Genomic DNA, 23,572 nt, shown 5'->3' with positions numbered 1-23,572 from the left:
CGAGCAATGAAATAATTTTGCAAACACGGGCAAGTTTTTGTAAAAATTGACCAAACATTTGTAAAATCTTATAAATAATCCCGAATTCGCAAACTCTACAACAAATTCAAGTTGGCAGGACAGCTCTGCACTGGGCAATGACTACCACAACCAACATTCTAGTGAATGTGTTAAAACAAGTCGCGGTTCATCGAATCGACTTTGCAATTACATACCTTCCAGCTCTTCAAGGATTTTTGTAACGTTTACAAATTTGGACTTGTTCTATATTATGAATGTTGGGTAATGTTTTACGAAAGATAAGTTTCATTTGCAAGAAAGTATTGAAGATGTTGAAAGATGGGGCAACACAACGTTGCTAAATAACGCACAAAAGAAAGGAAATTGTGACAGTACTTACACCATACTCTTGTGGCAGCACAATATGCCATATACAAGAAGGGGACTTCCTTCAAGCAAGTTTATTCTGCATTTAGCTCCTAAACCAGGTGAGATTAACAACACCAATGTCACTGAAAAAATCACCCCGATATAAAGCATCTGTAGCTTATGAGTCTCTGCAGTTTCAAGTTTGCTGCTAAATGTACATAATTGTTCATAACGGGCACATGTATTTGTGTGCGTTCAGGGCAAAGTTCCAAAAAATGCATGCTATTCTCCTCCAACTCCCCTAACTAGCCGTGTCTGTAGAATTTTCACAAATCTTCAAGATCGCATGTATTTCAGGTTTCTAATGTAAAAACTTTTAACTAAAGTTTGCATTAAAATTCTGGCATTTCCGAGTCTTATGCCTAATTAAAATAGAGATCTCAAGACAGGTGTAACAACATGTGATTGAAAAGCTGCAAAGACAAAAGTAAACCGTTATTACGACCCAAGATGACTAGAAACGTCTGCGTGGTGGTCACGTAACTTGTATGGCATCATTGGGCAGCAGTTTGAAGAAAGTATGTGACATATCAAGAACCAGTAAGGGAAACAGTAAAGAACAAAATGCACGCAAGTAGTGTAGTTATGCAGCCTTTTATATTACAATAACAGTATATACATGTCATTACATAGTCAAGTCATGGGGACACTTGGAAACAACTGACCAGCCTGTGTTATCAAAGCAGCACCAAATCTGAAAACACACAGGGTTGCAAAATGGCAAGATGGGATGTAAAATGAAATGAAGCAGATGGAAAGACGCAGGACAGCACAGCTGCCTTCTTAGTGCCTATAATTTTTTTTTCGTCTGCACAATGATACACACCTCATGCTGCTCTCAAGCCAGAAAACAGCGGTGACCACTTTTGTGCAACCTAAGTATGTACAGTAGATTTTCAATCTCTGGATGGTGTTTGGCCTTAGCTACACTCTTTTCTTTTTTCTGGCAGTTTCTCTTGTGTCTGCCACTGAGAGAAATGAATCTGCGAGGCTCTTGTACCATCATGCAGAGAGAGGCAATTGTAATAGCAAGCTCTGCAGTTATCAAGACAGACGACAATTATGCTTACACTGAGGAACATAATTCCTTTCTTCACTTTTCCTTTCACCTTTGTTTCTTTCTATCAATTTTTTTTATAATTTCATGTTCCTTACACATTTATTGTTTTTGTTTGCTTCTAGCCATTATGATGTGTATAAGGTATGAAAACATAATCACACTTAGATATTTACACTAAGAACTGCAGGCAGCCCATGGGAAGGATCATCACAGTGCCACTTTAACAGACCTCTCCTCTGTCAAGAAGCTATGAGTGCTTATCTTATGAGACTAAGGTAGCTGATTATTGCATCATCTGTACAGCTACATACTATTACTACATCCTTCCAAGGGATGCATAGGAATTCACAAAAGTAAAATCCTGTCACTTCAAGTTTTACCCAGCACAACTTTCTGTATCATTTCAGAATAACCAGAGTAAAATATTGTATTGGGACAAGCTGCAGACATCTTAACTCAGTAGCATGTCAGTGAGAGTTCAGAACAAGCACATAAAAGCAGTGAAAAAAATCTGTGCACTGGTGGGACACTGGGCATCGAAAACATGTGATGCAAGCACAGCTATGCGCTGCAATCAGTCTGAGCTGCTCTCGTCGCTTGCCGAGTACGTGCCCAACAGGCTCAGTCCCGTTGAAGAAGATGGCCCTGACTGTGCCATGTTTGAAGAACTGGGGGCTTGCTGTGTAGTCCCACTGCCTGCTGAAGCACCTGATCCCTTTGGCCGCACTAAACCGGCAAGTGCCGCCTTTAAACAGCTGGCCTTCCCCGACAAACCAGGTGCTGCAAACTGGCTTGCCGTTTTCGCTGGCTGCGGGATGTAGTTCTGAAATAAGAGCAACAGCTTTTTTCACATGAGTGATGCTATACCTGTTTCCACTGTACACATGCAGCCGTCAGAACACAGGCTATTACAGCAAAGCTGTTAGTGCAACTAAAAATGCTCAAAAACATTATATTCCTGTTATAACAGTTTTCTGAAAAGAAAAAGAAACTAGATCACTCACGAAGTTTATAACTTCAAGAAATGTTGAGAATGCTGGAGGCAATATGCAGGCAAATTTTGAAATTTTGAATAAGTGAAATATGCCAAACCCTTGTATCCGACATTAAATGAAACGCTTACGATGTTTCGCCACTTCGCTGGGAGGATCAAAGATGGCAGTGATTTCATATTTGGAGAAAATGGGGCCATGCTACGAGTCACGTGTACCGAAAGTGTGAAGTGTGTAATTATGTCCTTTTAAAGAAAGTACCAAATACTTGTTTTACTCGATTTTCATGCATTGTACGAACCATGTTGTTGGTTTTCCCAGTCTCCTTGGTGAACTATACACGGCATGTTGTTCATATTTCATTGAACTAGGAAGCATGTTGCAGGTGATGTACAATAAATGTTTAATCTGTGTCGATTAATTACAGCCTTTGTAGAAGATTATTTATTCAAGCATTACAGTGTCCAACAGCCATTATCCACAATGTTTCCCAGAGTCTTAAAGAAGTATACAAGACACCGAGTTCCCATTTGGTTGAAACAGGGGGCGGGGCATGTTAAGTTCAGTGTCTGGGGAAACTAACCTTTCCAGCTTAATTAGGAGCTTTTAAAATATTCAATGAAGTGTCATTTCTTCCATATTTTCATGTGTTATGTGAGGTTTCTAATTGGCTTTCTCGGTGTCCTCAGTGAAATAAAGAAGGCGCCTTGTTTATATTTAGTGAAAATTAGGGGCACACTATGGGTGATATCAAGGGGAAGTTGAAAGTAAGTGGGATAATTGCGGCCTCTATAATAAATTATGTATTGAAGCGTTCCGGAGCATTACGAGTGTGTTGTACAAGTGGTGCAACATTTAGCTTGCTGCTCTGGCATGCGTGCAAATGCCACAGAGATTAAACTTAGCAAAAGTGGAGGGACCACTCAAGCACATCTGTATGCGAAGTCAAATGCATGTAGATCAAATACAGTCTTTGTAAAAGATTCTCTTAAAATGTGCTCAAAAGTGTTATAGTATGCAGGCAAGGTTTCATCAAATGGGCAAGTCATATGTGGGCAGCATTTTAAAAGGTATCTGGTTTATTTCGGGCAACTGAAAGTCTTAAAGGGGGCCCTGAAACACTTTCTAACTAACCATAAAATGGCCTCACTAGTAAATTGCATCACTTCACGAATCTCCTGTTGCAATTCTTTTTTTTTCTTCTTTCAAATCCTCAATTATAAATGGAGTTAGACGTAGTTAATGCACCGATGAGCGGCTTTCTCCCTCTTTTCACCTGCACTAATGCATTCGAGGTTACACAAGGAAGGCAAAGCGCCGCCACCGAAAAGTTGGGTCTCTCGGCGGTGAGAGCGCTCGTCACAGCACCCTGTGGCCGCCACAGTGGTCTACGCTATGCAGTACGCTGCTGCTACCTCGGAGGCCACATGCACCAGATGCAGGAACAGGCAACTGTAGTGTGTAGACTGGCAGTGCAAAGATGACATAATTTTTCTTTCATTTTGGGATTGCAGATATAATATGCAGAGTAGAACCTCGTCCATACGTTTGGGGAAAAAAACATGAGAAAAAAACATACTAACGGGGAAAACGTATGATCCAAAGTAACTAAAATATTTTGACAGACTTATTGTTGACAACCACGTAATGCGAAGCCTCGAGCGGATCGTTACGACGCAAAATGCGTTTTGTTGTTCTCTTATTACGTGGTCTTTTAAGAGAGCAACGGGAAAGCGAAATGAAATCGAGCTGGTGGGCAATGCCAGATATGCCGCCTGATATGCCACCGAAGCGAAGTGTGATGCCCACATCGCGCCGCCTGCAACAGGGAACAGCGGTGCATTTTGATTATGGCCTACTAAGAGTGTGCAGTAAGCTACCAATGACACTACGCAGCACACGCTGTAAAACGGATAGGTGAAGATGGTTATCGCAACAGGTTTGGCGACGGTAGCTGTGAATGCGGCTTGCAAAGACCCGGGCAGAGATTTGCTGGTACCGGATTAAGAAACTATACGTGCTGGCATTTTCATATGAAAAGGGGCGGCTATATGCTGTTCTCGATGGCGTGCGCCTCGTGCTTTTCTTACTCACATGGTATCTAGCAGCTGGAAATCGTGTACAGTAAAACCTTGTTAAACTGTACCCGCTTAAACAGTAGTTTCATTTTAAAAGCAGTAAAGGCAAATCCCCGACTCAGCGGCCATTGAACATGATGCATTTTGTATCCATATAAAGCGTACCAGCTTATTGCGTACGTATCGGTTGACATGTAGTGCTTACACTTTTTGTCGCGAAATCACGGCGGTACAGTGGCCCGGCAGAGAGCCTCAGAGATCGAAACGGCCTCCAAGAGCAAACACAGAGGGTGCTTGGAAGGGTGATGCCACATCAACATTAGCATCATTTTGGCATCATGCCAGAGTCAGAGGGGTGTGGCCCGTGTTGTGGTGTCACACAAGTTAGGACAAAAACCCGGTGCTCAAAATAGAAGAAAAATTAGAGATCGTTCGTGCTGTCAAACGTGGCACGAAGAAGTCGGTGCTGGCACACAAGAGGGATCTACCATTGAGTACAGTGTGTGGCTTTTGGAATGCGAAAGTGAAGTTGGTCGGCAATGCTGCTGCAACTGTGAAAATACATCGACTATGAGGTTCGACTTTTTGCTGTCATTGCCTCTGTTATTACCGAAGTGTCGCCTAACGACAGTGATGAGGACGACCCGGAAAGCGACAGTACGAGCGATTCAGGCCCGAGAGTGGCAGATGCTACGCGTTACGTCAGCCTCATGCGGGTGTTTGCCGAGAAGAGGGGGCTGGCAGAAAAGCTGGCTCACAGCTTGAGTGAGTTTGAGGCCGCCATCGTCGCTGCTAGCTCGCCACGGCATCCAACAAAAATAACATGCTTTTGTTGTGCGAAGTGAATAAATACTGCATGTTTTCTGCCCTTTCATCGCACTCTCTCATAGTTCCATTTTTGACATGTAAGTGGCCGATATCACACTATCTCGGTTAAGCAGTACTACTGTTTATTTAGTATGTACATTTTCCAAGCTCCGGCCAACTACGGTTTAACGAGGTTTCACTGTGTGATCACAGCCTGCAGCAGGAAACAGCGGCGCATTTTGGTTATCACCTATTAAAAGCGTGCGCTACGCTTCCGACAGCACCACGCGCTGCAAAACAGATAGGCAAAGATCTTTATCACAGTAGTACTGGCGGTGATAGCTGTGAACGCCACATGCGACGACCCCATAGAAGATTTTCTGGTACCAAAATGAGAAACTGAGTGCGCACCGGCATTATCACGTGAGACAGGCAGGCAAGTATTGCGGTGAAGCTGCTGCGGTGGGCAGCCATATACTGTTCTCGACCGCACGTGTGCTTCGCATATTTTCTTGTTTACATGGGATCTAGCGGCCGGAAAACATATCGTACGATCGCAGTTTGGAGATGTACTGAATGTTGGTGGCGAAAAAAACGCGTTTTCAGGGAGCATATGAACCGATAAAAAAGGAGTGCAACTCTATTGGGTCATTTTTTGTGTTCTCGATTGCGAACGTTGGCTCCGGGAAAACGTACGTAATAGGAGCGTATCAACAAGGTTCTACTGTATTTTTCATTTATTTAACTCCAAATTAGCAATTTTAGTATACTACAGTAAGTCTTCGTTAATTAGAATTTCACGGGACCAAAAAATAGAACGACTGAATTAACCGAATGTTGAATTATTGAGGGTATCATGAAAACAATAAAAAGAATGCTTACTACATCAAGAGGCCTTTATTTACTGAATGAATCAGGAAATCCTCCTTTTATTTTGCACAAAAGCAGTGCAGAAGCTGTAATTCTCATCATCTTACGACTGATCAGTGCTCTCAGTGGCAAAGGCCTCGTGTGAGAGAGAGACGAAACGTTAATGTCCACTGGTGTGGCCTACAAGCCAGGGCCAGGCATTGGCAGCGCCACAGGATGTGGTGGTGGTGGGTAAGGCATGGGTGGGGTGGGGGGTAGAGTTGGCGATTGGCCCTATAGGCCTGCGTCAGTTCGCTGAAAGTATGCGTGCGCTCTCTCGAGTCGTTCTGGTCCAATTCCGCTGCCGCCCAGTATGGGCACTGGCAGCCTTGTTACCAGGGTTTCTCGAGTGCGCAGGCACCCATATCAGCTCCACCTGGCGGGGTAGTTCTGCAGATAGGGACTGTAAAATGGAATAGGCAGTACTTCCTTCACACCGTGCCTGCGATGCGAGTCTTAATCTGGGACATGCTTTTCACTACTGCGCGCACATCCCAATTATTTTTTCACCAGTGAACTCGTTGTCAATAGATTGTCCGTCCATCACGATATATCCAGCGTTTTTTATCCTCAACAGTTTTGCACCAAGTCAAAACAAGACTACTGTTTGCCACAACCAGTGCGGATGAAACTGCAGTGTCTATCAATGCGATCATGGACAGCAACATTGAGGTTCTTAAGGCATGCGGCAATGCACGCACCGAGTCAAAATGAAACTGCCGCTTGCTGCAACAACAACTGTGGACAAAAGCGCGGTCACTATCGACGCAATCATGGATGGCAACTATGCAGTATAGAAGGCCGACATGCGCGTCGAGTCAAAACGAAACTACTGTTTGCTGCAACTGCTGTGAACGAAACTATGGTGGCTATCGACCCCATCATGGATGGTGACTATGCAGTTATGAAGGCATGTGGCCAACACGGTGTCATGCACGGCAGTAAGCACAAGAATAAAGGCTTTAAACAGGCACAATTATGCATGAAGCAGTCCAGTATTTTTGTCATTCACGTACAATTTCTGCTGATAACTATGGTGATAAGGACTCCGCCACTTCATTCGGTTGGATGCTAAAGCCAGTTTTGCTCTCTTGCGTCGCACATTTGCAGCACTCTGCACTCACCGAGCTCTGAGAGTTGTCTGAACCAATGTGTAGCCTGATACAATGTCCAAAGTAACGACAGTTTGGTTGGTTTAAATAATGCATAAGCCTGCCGGGACCAGAGGGTGAGTCTGAATTATCCAATCTTCCAAATTAATGACGGTAAAATTAATGAGGTTTTATGGTACTGAGAACATTCTTACAATCACAAAAGCAGCCAAGAGCTGTTGGTGGGTCGAACTGCTTGTGATGACGCCGCATGACAACAGTGCAGAGGCAAGCGAGTGATTTTTCACCATTTTTGGCATGACATTGTAAGTCCCCTACTGCATGCAATGCAATATTTGGCTCACATGCTCACAGGAGCCTCTTTACAAATCGGCAATGTTTTCTTACTATGTTCAAAAAGTGTTTCAGGGCCCCTTTAATGCCACTGCTCAAAACAAACAGCTTTGCTGGAAATTGGGTTGCAATTCTGCAAGGTCGTACAAATCCGACGTCTTTTAAACTGATAGTTTTTCTTGGCTCGTTCCTCAGTTTCACACCGTCACCCCGTCTGCAGCAAGAGGTGAGTGAGACTTGCCAGAGGGGGCATGTGACGTGACACAAAGCTCCGTTCCCTGGAACAATACCAAATGGTGGTGGCCTCCATGCAACAGGAGCAGCAAAACCCACTGGTTGCTGCCGTCACTAGAGTGCGCACGCATAATGTGGAGGGTGTGTGTTTGGCTCCTATTGGCAGCAAGTTGCTTTTTCATCCACTTTCATTTCCCTTTACGTTATTATTTCTACACTCCAATTAAAAGCAACAAATAATTTCCCCTATGTTTTCTTCATATGGCTGCTGTGGCCCACAACAGTTTTGGTGGAGGTATCAAATAAGCTGAAGGCAGATCGAGTCATGCCCACCAACTGGGAATGCGTTAACAGCTTACCTCGGCTAGGATATCTGTAGGCTTTTCATATGCTGTTTTTGGCTTCTTTGGCACTTCTTCCCCACTGTCTTCATCACTGTCTTCAATAATTCTTTTCACCGTGGCACCTTCATTTTTTCCAAATACAGATCTGAAAAACGAAAACAAGAAAGCATCAATATGTGGTTACCAAAGGAACAGCATACAGCCCAGTAGCTTCTTATCTTCCATGTTTTTTTTGTTTTTCTTGCAGTCTCATTTACGTATTTTAGCCGAAGTCATGTTATCTAAATACAGCAAAACCTCGCTAATATGTTGACGGGGATCGTGGATCAGGTAAGCACTAAACAATATACTAAATAACCGACAATGGCAGATGAGCGGCTATAGAGTCACTGGCCCCCCCAAAAAAAGCTTGTTCATTCTCACTCAAACACACACGCAGACAAGTTTATTTGCGAGCAGGCAGCAAAAGAGCTGGGATTCTGACATGCCGCCATAGCAGCCTTGCAGTGAGAATGGCATCCTGAAACTCAGCAGGGGTGCAAGTCAGTTCTTCCGTCAGGCCCCACTTCTTTGCAAACACCCTCATGATGGCCAATGGCCAAGGTACTAACGACGTCGAATATGGAAGGGCGCTATACGTGGAAGTGCTAGAAGCTATGGGAGCAGGAAACACGTAATCACTACTGTGTTTTGACGACGCTATCAGTGGCAACTGCAGTTCAGGAAAGGTCTGTGCACCACAATTTTGCTATCTACGGCCTGCACGCACAACACTTTGCCGCTTCCATGCTCATACAGGCCGAAAAAGGAAGTAAAAACACACTAACCGTGTTACATGCGTTAAGCGACTACGGCTTAAGTGGTCAGCCAATGCAATAGGTTGAATGCCGATAGGATGGGGGATTCATGACAACTATATTTAAACCAGAATTACTTATTAAGCGGGTATGTATTAATGAGGTTTTACTGTACTACAGCTTATACACAAAGCTATTGGAAGCACTTCGTACACTGAAGAGGCATCAGTTTCATTAGTTGCATCATTTTACAAAAGCAGAGTCCTGTTTTTCATGCAAAGTATTCTTTACCATGTACCAGACACTTTGCGATAGATAGGCCCCTGGCCTTGTATAGGGCCTCATCAATAAAAAAAAATGGCATGTTCGAATGTGGATTTCGAACCAAGGTCCACCTGCGTAGCAGCCCAATGCTCTACACAATAGACAATCAAAGCACAGCCAAGCAGCACCGTCGTGCCACTGCAACTACACCCATGCGTTTCAATGTTTGGATTATCTCTCAAAGTACAACTGTGTCCTCAACCAAGATTACGCTATACTCAGGGCTCATTAAAGCTCAGCAAGTGCCATTTTTTGGAACAAGTTTTGAGAGAAGCCCTCAAATTACATATCAGTCTCTAACATTTTTTTTGGATGGCAAGTCAGCAGAACAAAAACTCTTGTCACCAGGTGTACCTAGTTGCTGTTACTCAAGCAAATTAGTCTAACCTCTTTATAGCAAGTGCTCATGTAATAAATTATCAGATGTAACAAAGTACATCTGAAATTTGGTTGGCTATACATCACTTGAATTAGTGTTCTACTGCTATGACAAAACAAAAAATGCAAAATCCAAGACAATTTCAGTTACACCAAAACAAATATTTGCTCTTCAAAGCTCAAAATACATACTAGTCTGGTTGCAAAAATACGAAATAATAAGTAACATCAACTTGAAACTGCACACCCTTGAAGCATATGTGTGTTTTGGCACAACGACTTGGTTGACCCACATTCAGGAAGCCAACGTGCTGATCCCAGAAGCTCATACCAATTGCATGGTTGCATATTAATGGTGGTGCAAACCTCATTTGTAAATTAGCGTTTTTCATTTGCCACATACCAGCACTTCAAGCTGTATTGGTCATCAAAATCAACAAGGGATACTAGGCTGGCCTGCCGGAGGCATCACACTTACGTTTGCTTGGCACAGACACGGCCGTGAATTCTTTTTTGCAAATATCAGCATGTACGTTTGTGACGAATGTAGGATATAACAAAGGTTTTTTTCATGTCAGATTCAACTGCATTATAACGAGGGTAAACTGTCCAGGTATATATATATTTTTTTAATCCACTCCTGCAAAGATCTCCAATGTGTGCTTCTGTAAACTCCTGCATTGAGGTCTCCAGCACAACGTAGCAACAGAAACATCAATACGTAATATTAATTGGCTTACGCAATAAACTTCTCATCCTCTTCCTCTTGTTTCTTGAGCATAACTTCCCTTTCAGTAGCATAGCGTCCCAGCATGTCGTCAAAATTTACATTGGCCTGCCGCTTATTCAGATCCTTCAGGTCTTCAAGGGCCTCGATCAGGTCCATCTCTTGCTTGGAGGCCTTGGTCCGCTTCTCCAATAGCTGCAAACACAACGGGCTGTTAGCAACTGCATGAGTTCAGATTAGTAACACTAACATTGCAGGCACAGACTGCCGCCACCATCAGTTCCACAAATCATCTTGTTTCTATGCATAAAACTGATCAATTCAAGGGGCAGAGCGCTTCACTAGAACCCATGAAAAATTTTTGTTCCGCGCTACCATTTGTAAGCAGCTGTCCAGGAAGCATTCTAGCACAAAAATTTATAAAAAAGTGTTTGGTAGTAGCCGAGATAGAAGTAAAGAAATGTCGTAAAGCAGTGGTGTGAAGAAACAAGCTGCCCTTGTCCCGGAAAGACTATCTTCACTTGCCCTGACTAGTGCCCGGAAGCAACATTTCCCTCATGACTACTGCAATGTCGGAGCCAAGGGCCCAGCTCCTTATTTGTCATGAACCCTGCCTCCCATGACACCTGCCTCCCTTCTTTTCTTGATACACAGCCCATATTCAGGGCAGTCCCTGCCTCCCATGACACCTGCCTCCCTTCTTTTCTTGATACGCGGCCCATATTCAGGGCAGTCTGGCACACTCTACATCTCACATTAATCCCCTTGTTGTTCCCATTGTCAATAGCTATGTGCACACTGCAGACAGCATGTGTGAGACGTGGAAGCACCATTCCATATGACATCTTTTTGCGCATTTTTAGAGTGGCTCCTTGAAGAACACACAGGCTTGTGTTTGAATTTCCAGCTGCTGTTGTGGCATGCATTAGCGTACGCCATGAAATTTACATGCTGCTTTTGTCAGTTTGCAGTACCCAAAAGTGATGAGGGGCTTTTTGCGTCCCAAATCAAAGCAGGGGAGCTATGAAGGCGCATACACACCAGCAATAAGATGCGCGCAGCGCATCGTCACTGGCAAAACACAGCTGCAGCAGAGCGGTCACGCCAACTGGCGGCGAGCCCCTGTTGCAGTCACGTGACAACATGACCATCTCACCTCCTCGATTTCACTCTATATATAAGTATGAGATGTTTTATGCTTTTTCCTTCATCTGCTGACAGATCGGCACTCTGTTTACGTTCTTTGTCTTTCATTCTTAACGCGAGTTATGAGTTATGTCGCTGCCACTGATCTTAATCATGCTGGTGTGCTCCCTTCTGTTGCAGCACTGCCACGTTCAAAACACAAGGAGAATGAGGTACTGGGCGTCGCCTCGACATCCTTGTCTTCAGAGTCTGTCTTGCCGTACAGAATCGGATATGGTGCACTGTCTCCAAAAATGCCTCGGTTTAGACTCATCATTGTCAAAAATAATCGCGAACCATGACAAACAAAATAAGCATGAACGAGATCAAACCAAGCAAACCAAAACAAGGGCGAGCAAGAGCTGATGCAAGCAGACAACAGTACAAAACGAGCAGCCCTGCTGATACCATATACGAGTACGAATCGAGCGGTCGGGCGGGTCCACATGAAACCAGTTTCAATCGTGCACATCTCTGAAGGAGCCACTTTCATTTGGTCTCCGGTGTTTGCTGCTCGCTAGCCGCCGCAGAAAGCCACGAAAAATCGGTCCAGGACTGATGCCACCCGTGACACGAAAAAAGCTGCCACGAGGCAGCTTTTGCGGCATGTGTTTTGCCGCTAGTGTGTATGCACCTTGAGAGGCACCACAGTAGAAGGCTACCAATTTTTACCACCTGCCATTCTTTCCTGTGTAGCTAAAGCGCAGTACATCAGCATTTTCGCATACCACTGCCATTAAAGCGCAGCCATTGTGGCCAGGTGGTGGTGGTGATAAGCTTTATTGAAAGGGGGAAAGGTAAAGAGGGACGTGGCTGAGGGTTTGGGCTCAAGTAAGGCCCTGGGCCTGCTTGGCCTTTTCCGCCCAGTCCACCAGTTCAAGTTGTCGGTCGACGTCCCCAGAACTGAGCCAGGCTGTCCAGTCAGTCTCGCTGCTGATGGGGGGATGAGAGAACGGGAGCGAGGTGCATTCCCACATTATGTGTGTGAGTGTTCCTGTTTCTGAACAGAGCCTACATTTGTCGCTTTCCTTGCCCCCTGTGATCTTGTTAATGTATTTTGGGTGTGGGTATGTGTTTGTCTGCAGTCGCCAAAACAATGGTGCCTGTTACGTCTCAACACCGCAAAGGCGTTATTTGGACGATTGCCATGTGTCAAAACCACAACCCCTTCTATCCAGACGTCAACGAAGCATGGTCACTGACCATTGAAGGGTCCTACGATGGGCACTCACCCCACCATTACCTGGAAACCTGAGCAAAGGATGAAAAAGGAGGGAACCATGACAATGAATCGAGAGGCGTAGTTAATTAGACGTTTAACAAAAGTCAAATCACCACACATTCATCAGTGCCTATCCAGAGGTCAATGCTGCGTGGACACCAACTCTTGACGGGTCCCACAAACGGCCCTCATCCCGCCCTTTACCTGTCATCCTGAGCGAAGAATGAAAAGAAGGGGAACAACGATGACGATTTGGGAGTCACAGTTAATTAGACGTTTAACACCAAGTCAAATCACCACCCATCCCTCTGCACTTATTCAGACGTCAACGCAGCATGGATACCGACTGCTGCAGGGTTCCACGAAAGGCCCTCACCCTGCCCTTTACCCGACAGCCTGAGCGAAGAAAAGAAGGGGGGGACAAGGACCATGAATGGGGTTAGCCAGTTGCTTTCTTGCCACAGATTCCAAACCAGCGTCTTTGGATGCAGAGTTACTGCAGATTATTGTGAGCACGGGCGTGGTATCGCAACGCCCATGCTCACAATATTAGGGTTATTTGCTACTGGACAGTCTTCAGAATGATGACATTAAAGGTGGAGACTTTTCGAGAGTGGACACAGAGGGTTCTGATGTGAACTGATACTAACTTGCTCCTGCATGGAGTGGACTTCCGTACTGGAGTCATGTAACTAAGCTAAATAAACCCCTTTTCCTTCATTTTCTACAACCTGACATGGTAGTCGAAGAGCTTGGTGGATTCCATGCCCTGAACGCCACCGTAGCTGCAACGTGCCATTCAGGCCTTAGCCCAGTGCTATTCCTGTACATGCAGCACAGAGTCAACAAATTTGCAGTGTGGAAGTGGCAGTTGTTGGAGCAGAAAATTTTGCTGCTTGGATGCGAGGAAACAATGCTTTGGAGTAGTAACTTACTGCTCCGGTGCAAAGAGGAAACTCCACATGCAGTTAATAGAAAAAGATGCTGCATAAGTTGGTACTTTCTGAAAAAGTGCATTCCTTAAGTAGTATTATAGTAAGATGCAAATTCTTTTCTTCAACTTGCTGTTCCATTCTTTTATTACATACAAAGATAAAGATAAATGCAGAATTAACCACATTAGCAGTTAATTCTGCATTTCAATAAAGAGTTTGTTCCCCCCAAGCTTTCATTGGCTTCGTTACCCTTTTCATCTGCTGTACATTTAATCTGTTAAAGCATTTCATCTGCTAAACTCATGTCCACAAGTGGACACGTACAGCTGCCCAATTCAAGGGCGCCGTTTTTGTTGTTGTCCTCGCAAGCATAGATCATAGATGGGTAGCATTTGTGTTGTGCACATAGTTTGTGCATTCGTGTCTACTTCCTTTTACCGTTTTCACATTTCTTTTTCCATGTACGGGCTGCATAGTCGTAATAAAATGCGCCATAGACAAAGGCACTTTGAGAAGGTGTGCCCTCACAGTTGTGCATCACCATAATTGCATAAAATAATTTTTTCCAAGATACACACAGTAGATGTAAAACACTAATGAAAGGCCTGTAGATAATACCACTAATGAGTCACGAAACGACGCAAATATCTAGCACTTGTAGCTGTGAAAAATCATGGGCCACAGAAATGCTTGCAGTGAGAACAGGGCATCAATAAATGCCAAAAGAAAGTGAATTTCAGTCAACTAGCAGAGGTATTAGTGCTATATATGTCCGTCGCTCACCAATTGTTCGCACCTGCTCAGATTTTTTGGACTTCCCCACAGCGCTGTCACATTCTCCATAGACACTGGCGGATCGAGAAAGGGAGCAGAGTCCCGGACCCTGCCTAAAATATGCTCATATATTTCAGGGTCGACAAAGATGACCATGTTTGTCTCTCTCTCTCTCTCTCTATATATATATATATATATTTTTTATCTGCTCGAATATTCGGAGCAGGTGTGTGTCGGTGCAGGCGTGGCAGAGTACTTGTGATAAATGATAATTTGGCACAGCATTCAGCAGCATTTCCTTGAAGACACAGTTTGGTGCGACACTACCATCACTGAATTTGCTCAAAACCACCTGCCAGCTCCTTCAAGCTCTTGAAATGTCAGCCACTTCACATGTTTATAGCGTTAGTGCGAGAAACAAGATGGCTACTGGCTATATTTATTTAACCATCACGATTAATCAGCGTCCCTGGCAAGAGCAACACCATTTTCAGCAAAGCTATTATTGTTCGATACTAGTATGCCAAATTATAAATCTTCGTTAACATAGAAACCATAGTAACAGAATTCAGTTTTATATCTCCAATCCTGAGCAACAGTCATCAGCTCTAATTTCATTGCCTCAGGCAGAGTGGAAAACTGCAGAGCTGTCTTCATTCAACTTTCTTTTAGTCCAGCCTGTGCATATGCATCTTCCAGCGCTTCTTGCCCCAGTGAACTGTAAGCAAGCACTGTGCAAGCACTCTAAGCAAGCACTGTCTACAAGTACGTTGAGTTGTTTTCATTCTTAACATTGGTCATTTATTATTATCAGGAAGTTTCCAGTGACCTTCACAACACTGTTTTCGGTCGTTGTGATCAAGTGAAACAAGGGTAAAAGTTGGGAATGTGAAATGTCGACGGCCATGTCTAGTGACAGTAATCATGTGCTTTGGTCCAAATGTGCTGAAAGATACCAACAGATGCAGCTGTTCTTAATGAAACAGCTCAAATTAATCTCACTGGCACAAAAAATTCGGCAGAGACACTTAAGACTGCTTACGTGTGGGAATGCGAAAGCATTATACCATTTGTAGACCTTGGAATGTCATGAACACGCTCATGTATACATAAACGTCCTCAAGAACACACGCAGTAGACACACCTTTAGTCAGCCAGAACCGCGGAGCCGCCATGGCATTGGGAAAGCGTTCTATTCTCGCACCCTAGAGGCCCGGGTTCCATTCCCACCCAGACCAAAATGTACCAAATCTTCTTTTCAAAGCCATTAATTTATTTTTTTTTACAGGAACCTCCCCAAGAAATTTTACATCAATCTGAGCGCTTTTTACAAGTTTTTACTCTTTGCACCATCAGTCATTTTTGGCACCACCTTTCGGTCAAGCCGACGCTGACGAATTTTCACGTAATGGGGTGTATAATGCTTTCACATTAATAAAGAAGTGGTTCCATTTAGTGTCAGAGAATGATACCAATTCATTGATCCTAAAATTCCACATGGTGTTGGATGAAGTTGAGCGGAAGGCTGAGCGGAATGCTGAGCGGAATGCTGAGCGAAATGCCCAGCCCAATGCCAACTATGCTTCCAGTGCAGAATGAAAAGCAGAGGAGAGGTCAAGCAACAACGATGTGGCCAGAGGCAACATTAGTTTGCCAAAAACTTTGTTCGTACAAGGTGCACTTCAAAACTTTTTCTGGGAAACAAGCAATCACATTCTTATTGTATTGTGTATCATACATTACTCTCTTATTCCAGACATATCCCACACCTTTCTTAGGTGTCACAGGCCCCCTTAATTTTGTCAAGTGAACAATCGATACTGCAGCCCTCAGTGAGCAACAGGCCAGTTCTGCACTTCGAGAACTAAACCACATAAAACCATACAAAAGCACAATAGAACATGAAGACAACATACCTTCATTGGGTTGTTCTTTTCCTCTTCTTCCTCCTCTCTGGCTTCACGCTCGGCTGCCTCTTCAGCCAGCTTAAGAGCTTGGAAGTTCCTGCTGGCGCCATGCTCCACGATGTAGTCAGAATTAGCTGGATCTGTCTAGCAAAAGTAGAAATACAGCAGGCTGATCTCGCATACGCTAGATTGATGAAAGCATGATGAAAATATAATAATAAAAGTAACCATGACACAACTGCAACTTCAAACAGCATGGCACATTTCTGAAAGTGAACTGCACATTTCAGTCGAAACAAAATTTTCTTGCAGAACTGCTAGTTTCTGCCTTATTCAGAAAAACGGAAGATAATTGCTTATGAACCTTGTGTCCACCAAACCAGTGGAAGCTGCACCAGAACTGGGCATTCTGATTTATAAGAGTATTTAAATATGGCTTTTAAATGAAGCATTCATCATAAGTCATTTTTTAGACTCAAGACATGGCATGTGCTAGCCACATCGGTCGAGAAAACACTGCAAGTACTAGCTGTACAAGGTAAAAAGAAGCATTAGCTTCTTGCACACATTGCAGCCCTTGCATGTATGCATGAGATTAAATATGCATTTGTTAAATATTAAATTCTGCAACTTTACGTGCCAAAACCACAATCCAATTATGAGGCACTCTGTAGTAGGGGTCTTACGTGCACCCAATGCATGGTACACAGGCGTTTCTGGATTTCGCCCCCATCAAAATGCGGCTGCAGCATATAGCGAATTGTTATGTATGCACATAATTGCAGCAAAGCAAAAAAAAAAAAATATGGAGTTTTAGCACCAAAATTGCAATCATTTAAGAGGCACACCCATAGTGGGGGGGCTCCGGATTAATTCTGACCACCTAAGGTTCTTTCACGTGCACTTGGAAAATCTAAGCACATAGGCAGTTTTGCAGTTCACTACCATCCATACCAATTTTCAAGTCAAACGAAATCTTTTTTAACATCACCAGGGTGCTTGTGGGCGTAGACAAAAAGCCTTTATACAGACTTGATTAGGGGCCAACGCCCCGAAGACTTGCAGCAATGCTTCTTGTAACTGCTTCTGTAATATGCTGCAACCTACAGTTGAAATGTCACCTTTTTATTCTGGTGTAGATAGAAGTTTTCTATTTCTTAAAATAATCTGTGGCGTGTGATTTTGCTACAGGCACGTACAGCCTAGACCACTCAAATGAATGTTGTCTATAACAATTTTTGCAAAATTTATTTTTCACATCGACATCTTCTTCAAGGACTACAACGTAGGGATGATAAGTCAGCTTGGAGTCGTACATTAATCTTTCAAATGTACATTTGCATGTGCACGGCGGAAAAGATTGACTTAGCAGAAAATAGAAAAACAAGCAAACTTCCCCTTATTCCGAATTTCGCGCCAATACTAGGGAACAACTTATTATTGATTGAAAAATTAAGCTTAGGAGCATAACTGTACGAATGGCAACATACCTTGAACGTAATTTCAGCAAGGCAGCGAGGACACTTGATATAGAAACGAAATACTTTGATGCCAAGGTAATCTTCGTTCTGTACAGTTTCTTTCCGAGCGTTGAACTTTTTCCCCTTGTAGATATATTCGCCGCATGTCTTGCACCTGTAAAACTCAAAATATTTTCGGTATAACAGTTGTTTCCGTCAATCCACGCGTAGCTTCAACACCAGTCAGAACTCTGCCGCTTCAACGTTACCTCATATTGCAAGGAGCCATGAGACGAACTGTGTACTGTCTCTCCTTAGGAAGCCGAAGCCTTGGTATTTTCAACGGATCGAAGTCCGGAGGGTAGTATTTCTAATGTGGAAGGGAGAGAGTGCATAACATATTTGGAGTAATGTGCGTAAACACGTTGTTTACAAGTACAAGTAAGGCAAGGTAGATCGAACACGACAGGCGATTACTTACGTTGAGAACTTTTCTCTCAGACATTGTCGCTCCTTTTACTTAACGGGGTAAGAATAATCACTGAGTCATAAAAGACAGCGACAAAGATAACGACCAAGGCAAACTTTAGCACTGGTAAACTTCAGCACATACAGAATCCAACTTTTCGCTGCCGTACATAGCGCAGACAGCAGACACGGCCGACACTGTCGAGGATACAATCACCGAAAGTTTCGCACCCTCAAGCCGTATTGATTCCACTGTCAGTTTCTTCCTAACTAAAAAACCATAAATTTAGCAAGCCTTTGTCTTTATAACAATTGTGATAATGTCATTACGCAGCGTTTGAAACGAAACACAAGTGGTTGCCCTTTTTTGGTTTTGAATTATTTCGTCGCCGAAAGTTTTTTGTCAATCAGCCACCCTGAGCTGGCTTCATTTTGCCGCTTGCTTTACTACTCCGGCCCCGCTGTTGCCGCTGCTCCGGCTTTCTTGTCACCGAAGGCCAGTCAGACGCATATTAGCGTAACTTACAGTTTATCTAGAAATGTCGGACGACAAGAAGGTACGTATTATAGCTTTTACATGGCTTTTGGTGTGGTAGCACTTTACAAGCGAGTCGAAGAAACGTATTACTGCGTGCAGTTAATGTTGCGGCAACAGTGTTTGAATTAGGCTTAGAGTGAAATTCGCCGTGTTGATGCAATCGGAAGCCCGTGGCTCTTTTCACAGCGCTGTTCGCCAACGTTTTATTGTGTTGGTGGCTGTTGAGCGGCTTGTACTGTTTCCAATATTCGGCTTTGAGTAAGTTCTGCGTAACAAGGTGTACGAGCTTAGCAAGTTGCAACTAATCGTTTCGCGCTTGATTCCTTTTTCTTCTCCCTCCGACGTTTAGGATGTGAAACCGGACAATGAACACATCAACCTGAAGGTTGTCGGTCAAGATGGAAGCGTTGTGCACTTCAAAATCAAGAAGCACACGCCACTGCGGAAGCTCATGACGACGTACTGCGATCGTGCGGTAAGCTAACACGTTTTTTTCCTACAACAGCGAGGACGTGTGCGGCGGGTCCTGCGCGCCGGAGTTCTTTTGGTGCTTTGAATCCTGTCCTTCATATCTCCTAAGAACTCAGGCGACAGATGAATACATTAGCCCTTATTGCACTGCCTAAGCGGTCCACGGCAAACGCTCGAGCAGGATGTATGCGTGTGAGAATTAAAATTGTTTTGCCGGTTAACCCCTTGCACGTAGTCGGCGGAGATCTGGAATACGCGGTTTAGCGCGAACGTTTTCGGTATGCTGCTGTGATAACGAACCTTCTCTGTTGGTTCACTTCGAGTTCCTTTTTTGTGACGTTTTTAGTCTGTAGAGCAATGCGACTTGCTTCATTGTCATCAGGCTGCACGCTATAAGAGCTTAATCTTTAGCGCATACGTCGTCGAAATGATCGCGACATAGTTGTGCTGCTTTTTCATGTTTCTTTGTCACAATGCGTTAAATATGACTAGGATAGGACCCTTATCACTTGTGCTGCTGCTATGTTTATTATCGTCATGCGTGCAAGTACCGACATCTCGCGATGACTCTTGGGTTACCTCCAATACTCGTATCACACGTGCACTCTCGACTGTCGTTGCGGCTGTCGTCGTTGAACTTGCCGAGGCCTATTGTGCGGAATAGTAGTCGTAGTAGGCAAGTTTAAATAAATGGTTTGAGTTGCTCATAGCGTAAGTAGCCAGCTAGCTTCACGAGACATGACAACAAATTCAACTGCACTAGCTAGCTTTCACCGGTCCGGTCGCCAAATTTTCGCGCAACTCGGCTGCCCGGGAAATAGTTCAAGCACACCCCTGACCACCTAGCTGCCAAACGCCTATTCACCATTTTTTCGCCCAGAGCTCATGAAGCTGACTTTCCCATAAAGCAGTGGTGCAGAACAGGGTCCCTTGAATGGGAATCAATCATACAAAGCTTGCTGGACGTTGCCATGTTCTCGACTAGTGTGGCAGAAGCCCGACAGCGTCCGCTGGTTGTACTGAAGTAAACTGCAGGAAACAGTTGTACAGACATAATTTTCCAAACTGTACAAATAATATATATATATATATATTGGCACTTTGTGAAACCATCAGGATAGCTTCCCTGCTTGACGAAAACTATTTGCCATGGCAGCTTAAAACAACCTCGAAACACAACTTATGTCCAACATGACACCTTCTAAAGTGTAGTCCCAGACTCCTGTTCCAATTCAGAAGAGGTGTTTTCACCAGCACCTTTCAGAAACAGTTTAGAAGATGAGAGCACTGGTGGCAGGTACAAGCAGTTACAATGTATGTCTGCCTTCTAGACACAGCCAGTGTTGCACAAAGGTCAATTCCTCCACTACGGCAGCTATGAAAAAAGAAAAATGCTGCGATGGAGGGAGTCTGCCACAGATGTTTTGCCGGGGTGCGTAAGAAAGCAAGACATATTTTTATTTAGTTAGGCAACACTGTCGCCTTCCTAGCAAGTTCCTCAATGAGGTGGACTTGGTTGAAATAGAATTGTTGTCAGGCACCAATCATTTCTGTCCAATGTAAATTTAGTTTGGCCACATTGCATGTTCAGAATCATCAATAGTGTACAGCTGTAGAAGAAATTGAGAATTTGCAGTTCTTCAATGAGCTTTCTCAAGCTTACAAAAGGTAGACACCATGCAAGAACTGCCTACAGTAACGTCAGATATAAGAACATCAGTAACATACTTCTAAAGCCCATGTCCAGCCACTTGAAAAATTTGCTTCATGTAAAACTGAAAAACAGTAAACCAGCTTCATGACACACCAAGAGCAATAACCCAGCTGTCTACCTTCCAACTCGTTTTATTGCTACAATTCAGAGGTATTTTTCAAACATTTAGCATAGGTCCAATAAGAAATGCTTAAATTTGTATGCGACACCTTTTAAGTGTTTTTTTCAGTGCTTTTCCTTCGATGCCTTGTCCTGAGGTGCACATAGTGCATGAAGGGGCTAAGGCAGCAGTTCCTGGTTGGTTAGAGCCATTTGTGGGGCAGCCGCATCTAGAAGTATACAAATGGTCCATTACCATTGAGCATTCAGGTGTGATGTGTATAATTTTTAATTTGCTGAAACCCTGAAATTTTCTGGGCTTATTGTCTATTGTTGTTGGCTTCTAGTAATTCCATATCTAGTAGCAGCATGGAGCTCTGGGTGATTCCTTGGTTTAAGTTGGAGCATTGCGAGGCGCAGCTCCTTCTGCTTCTGATATGCAGGGAATTCTTAAGTAGGTTAAACGCATACGAACAACATGCTTAGTTACTGTGGTTGTCATAATCCTAATTTGTAGGTATGTCCTCACACTGCTTATATGTGCCGGTAAATTCATTAGAATGAACTTTTGAGGCACTGCAAAGTGATGAAGAGCAGTTAGCCTGTGGACTGTCTGTGGGGCTGGCATTTGTAAGAAATAGCTGGAGAATGATGAAAGATTAACATATGTAACAGGCTTAGTGTTCACAATCAATTAGTTCGTTTAAGCTGTGATGAGCAGTAGTGCATAGCGACTCCTGATGCATAGAACATGTGGGTGGCTGTCAAATATGCCATTGGGGAAAAACACACCAGACGGAATGTATGTTGAGGCCACTGAGAGGTAGTTATGAGGTAAGGTTGGAGATTGGCACGGGACAGTAGTAACAGAACATTGAAGTGTGCTTTTGTGCTGTAGTTCCCTTGTACTTTTTATACAAGCGATTTTGACAATGAGGAGGCAAGGGGCTTCATGCTTTCAAGCTGCGCAATGAATCTTTGTAAAATGAGAAACGAGCAAGTCGAAAACACCTTTTCGCCTACCTTGCAACAAGTTTTGGTTGTCTGTAATTATGCCCTTTGCTGACGAATCTCTTTTCGGTACTGTGGCACTATTTACAGGGTCTGAGCATCCAGAATGTCAGGTTCCGGTTCGACGGCCAGCCGATCAATGAGACGGACACACCAGCGGGCCTCGACATGGAGGATGATGACACCATCGATGTGTTCCAGCAGCAGACGGGTGGCCACCTCAGCACCACACAAAGAGGGCATGCACTGTGACAGTTGCCAGCTTGAGCGACTGTGTTGGGCGGGCGAAATGCGGCGCCCCATTGACAGATTTTTTTGTACATATTGATCGAGTAAACACACGAGTTACAAAACAAAGCAGAAACGAAACTAAAGCACTTCATGCAGCCTGTCTCTAGAATTTACTGAGAAGGCTGACATAGGTCTTATTTTTATCCTCTTTATGTACAGTGTTGCCAGTTCGTCAACCCCCTTTTTTGTGCGTGTCATCATTTCTGTTTCCTCTTCAGTATGCCCTGCCTGCTTGTTCCCCACCACATCTTTGCTGCCTGCCTGTTTTCTCTTCAAATGCCTCCCGAAGACAAATTCTCTCACTCGTCTCTGCATTGTTTTACAGTAAACACGTAAACTTTTCATTGTGCTTGCGTCCGTGTCATCAATAAAAGTGTTCTCGGCATACTGGAACGTGTCTTAAGTGGTACGTGCTTGTATCAGTCTTGATTGGCAAAATGTGAATGGAGCCAAAGTGAAACACTTCTGCGTGTTTATAGGCATGCTAACTCCTGTCAGACAGACATGTCAGTTTGAATGCATTTCCCTCCACTGAGCACCATTTTGGAGACTCCTTGCTGACAAAATAAAAGTATACAGTTGAGTCCACTTAGAATGCTCACAATCACACAGGAGGATGGTTTGTTATAGCCAAGCATTTGTAAAAGTGGACATGCAAGAATAAGCCATTGCAAAGACATTTGTTTTCCAATGTGATCGGTAAGCTTCTTGAATGCAGACAGTAATCTCTGCTTCCAGACTGCTCAAGGCAGAAAAGCACTAGTCACCAAGAGCTCTGCTGCAGATGAGCTGTTTGAGTAACTAGACTGGGGTTGACACATTTTACAGGTGGTGATATCAGTCCTGCGATCTGCTTGCTTCATCCAATTCATTGCTGACAAAGCATTGCACATCGTGAACAATGCCCTCAGTGCATGACTTTGAGACTGCTTTGTTTGCATAACCCGAGTTGCAACCGACGTCGGCAACACTA

At 43.9% G+C, this 23,572-nt stretch overlaps 2 protein-coding genes across 2 annotated transcripts; one reads left to right on the top strand and one right to left on the bottom strand.

Moving 5' to 3' along the window:
* Nucleotides 1–1,004: 1,004 nt before the first annotated feature.
* LOC126537037 (splicing factor YJU2) lies at nt 1,005–18,683 on the bottom strand. The gene is made up of 7 exons (XM_050184151.3): nt 18,489–18,683; nt 18,277–18,377; nt 18,038–18,182; nt 16,557–16,691; nt 10,538–10,719; nt 8,314–8,443; nt 1,005–2,312 (listed from the first exon to the last, which is right to left on the bottom strand). The coding sequence occupies exons 1-7, from the start codon at nt 18,510–18,512 to the stop codon at nt 2,064–2,066; spliced, it is 966 nt and encodes a 321-aa protein (XP_050040108.1). The 5' UTR covers nt 18,513–18,683; the 3' UTR covers nt 1,005–2,063.
* A 215-nt stretch (nt 18,684–18,898) lies between these two features.
* On the top strand, nt 18,899–22,986 carry Sumo (Small ubiquitin like modifier). Its single transcript, XM_050184155.3, has 3 exons — nt 18,899–19,032; nt 19,363–19,488; nt 22,399–22,986. Exons 1-3 carry the CDS (start codon nt 19,015–19,017, stop codon nt 22,558–22,560), a joined length of 306 nt encoding a protein of 101 aa, XP_050040112.1. The 5' UTR covers nt 18,899–19,014; the 3' UTR covers nt 22,561–22,986.
* Nucleotides 22,987–23,572: the final 586 nt, after the last annotated feature.

The sequence above is a fragment of the Dermacentor andersoni genome, chromosome 4 (genome assembly GCF_023375885.2).
Source record: "Dermacentor andersoni chromosome 4, qqDerAnde1_hic_scaffold, whole genome shotgun sequence".
NCBI lineage: Eukaryota > Metazoa > Arthropoda > Arachnida > Ixodida > Ixodidae > Dermacentor > Dermacentor andersoni.
This window is presented reverse-complemented; position numbering and strand designations above follow the sequence as displayed.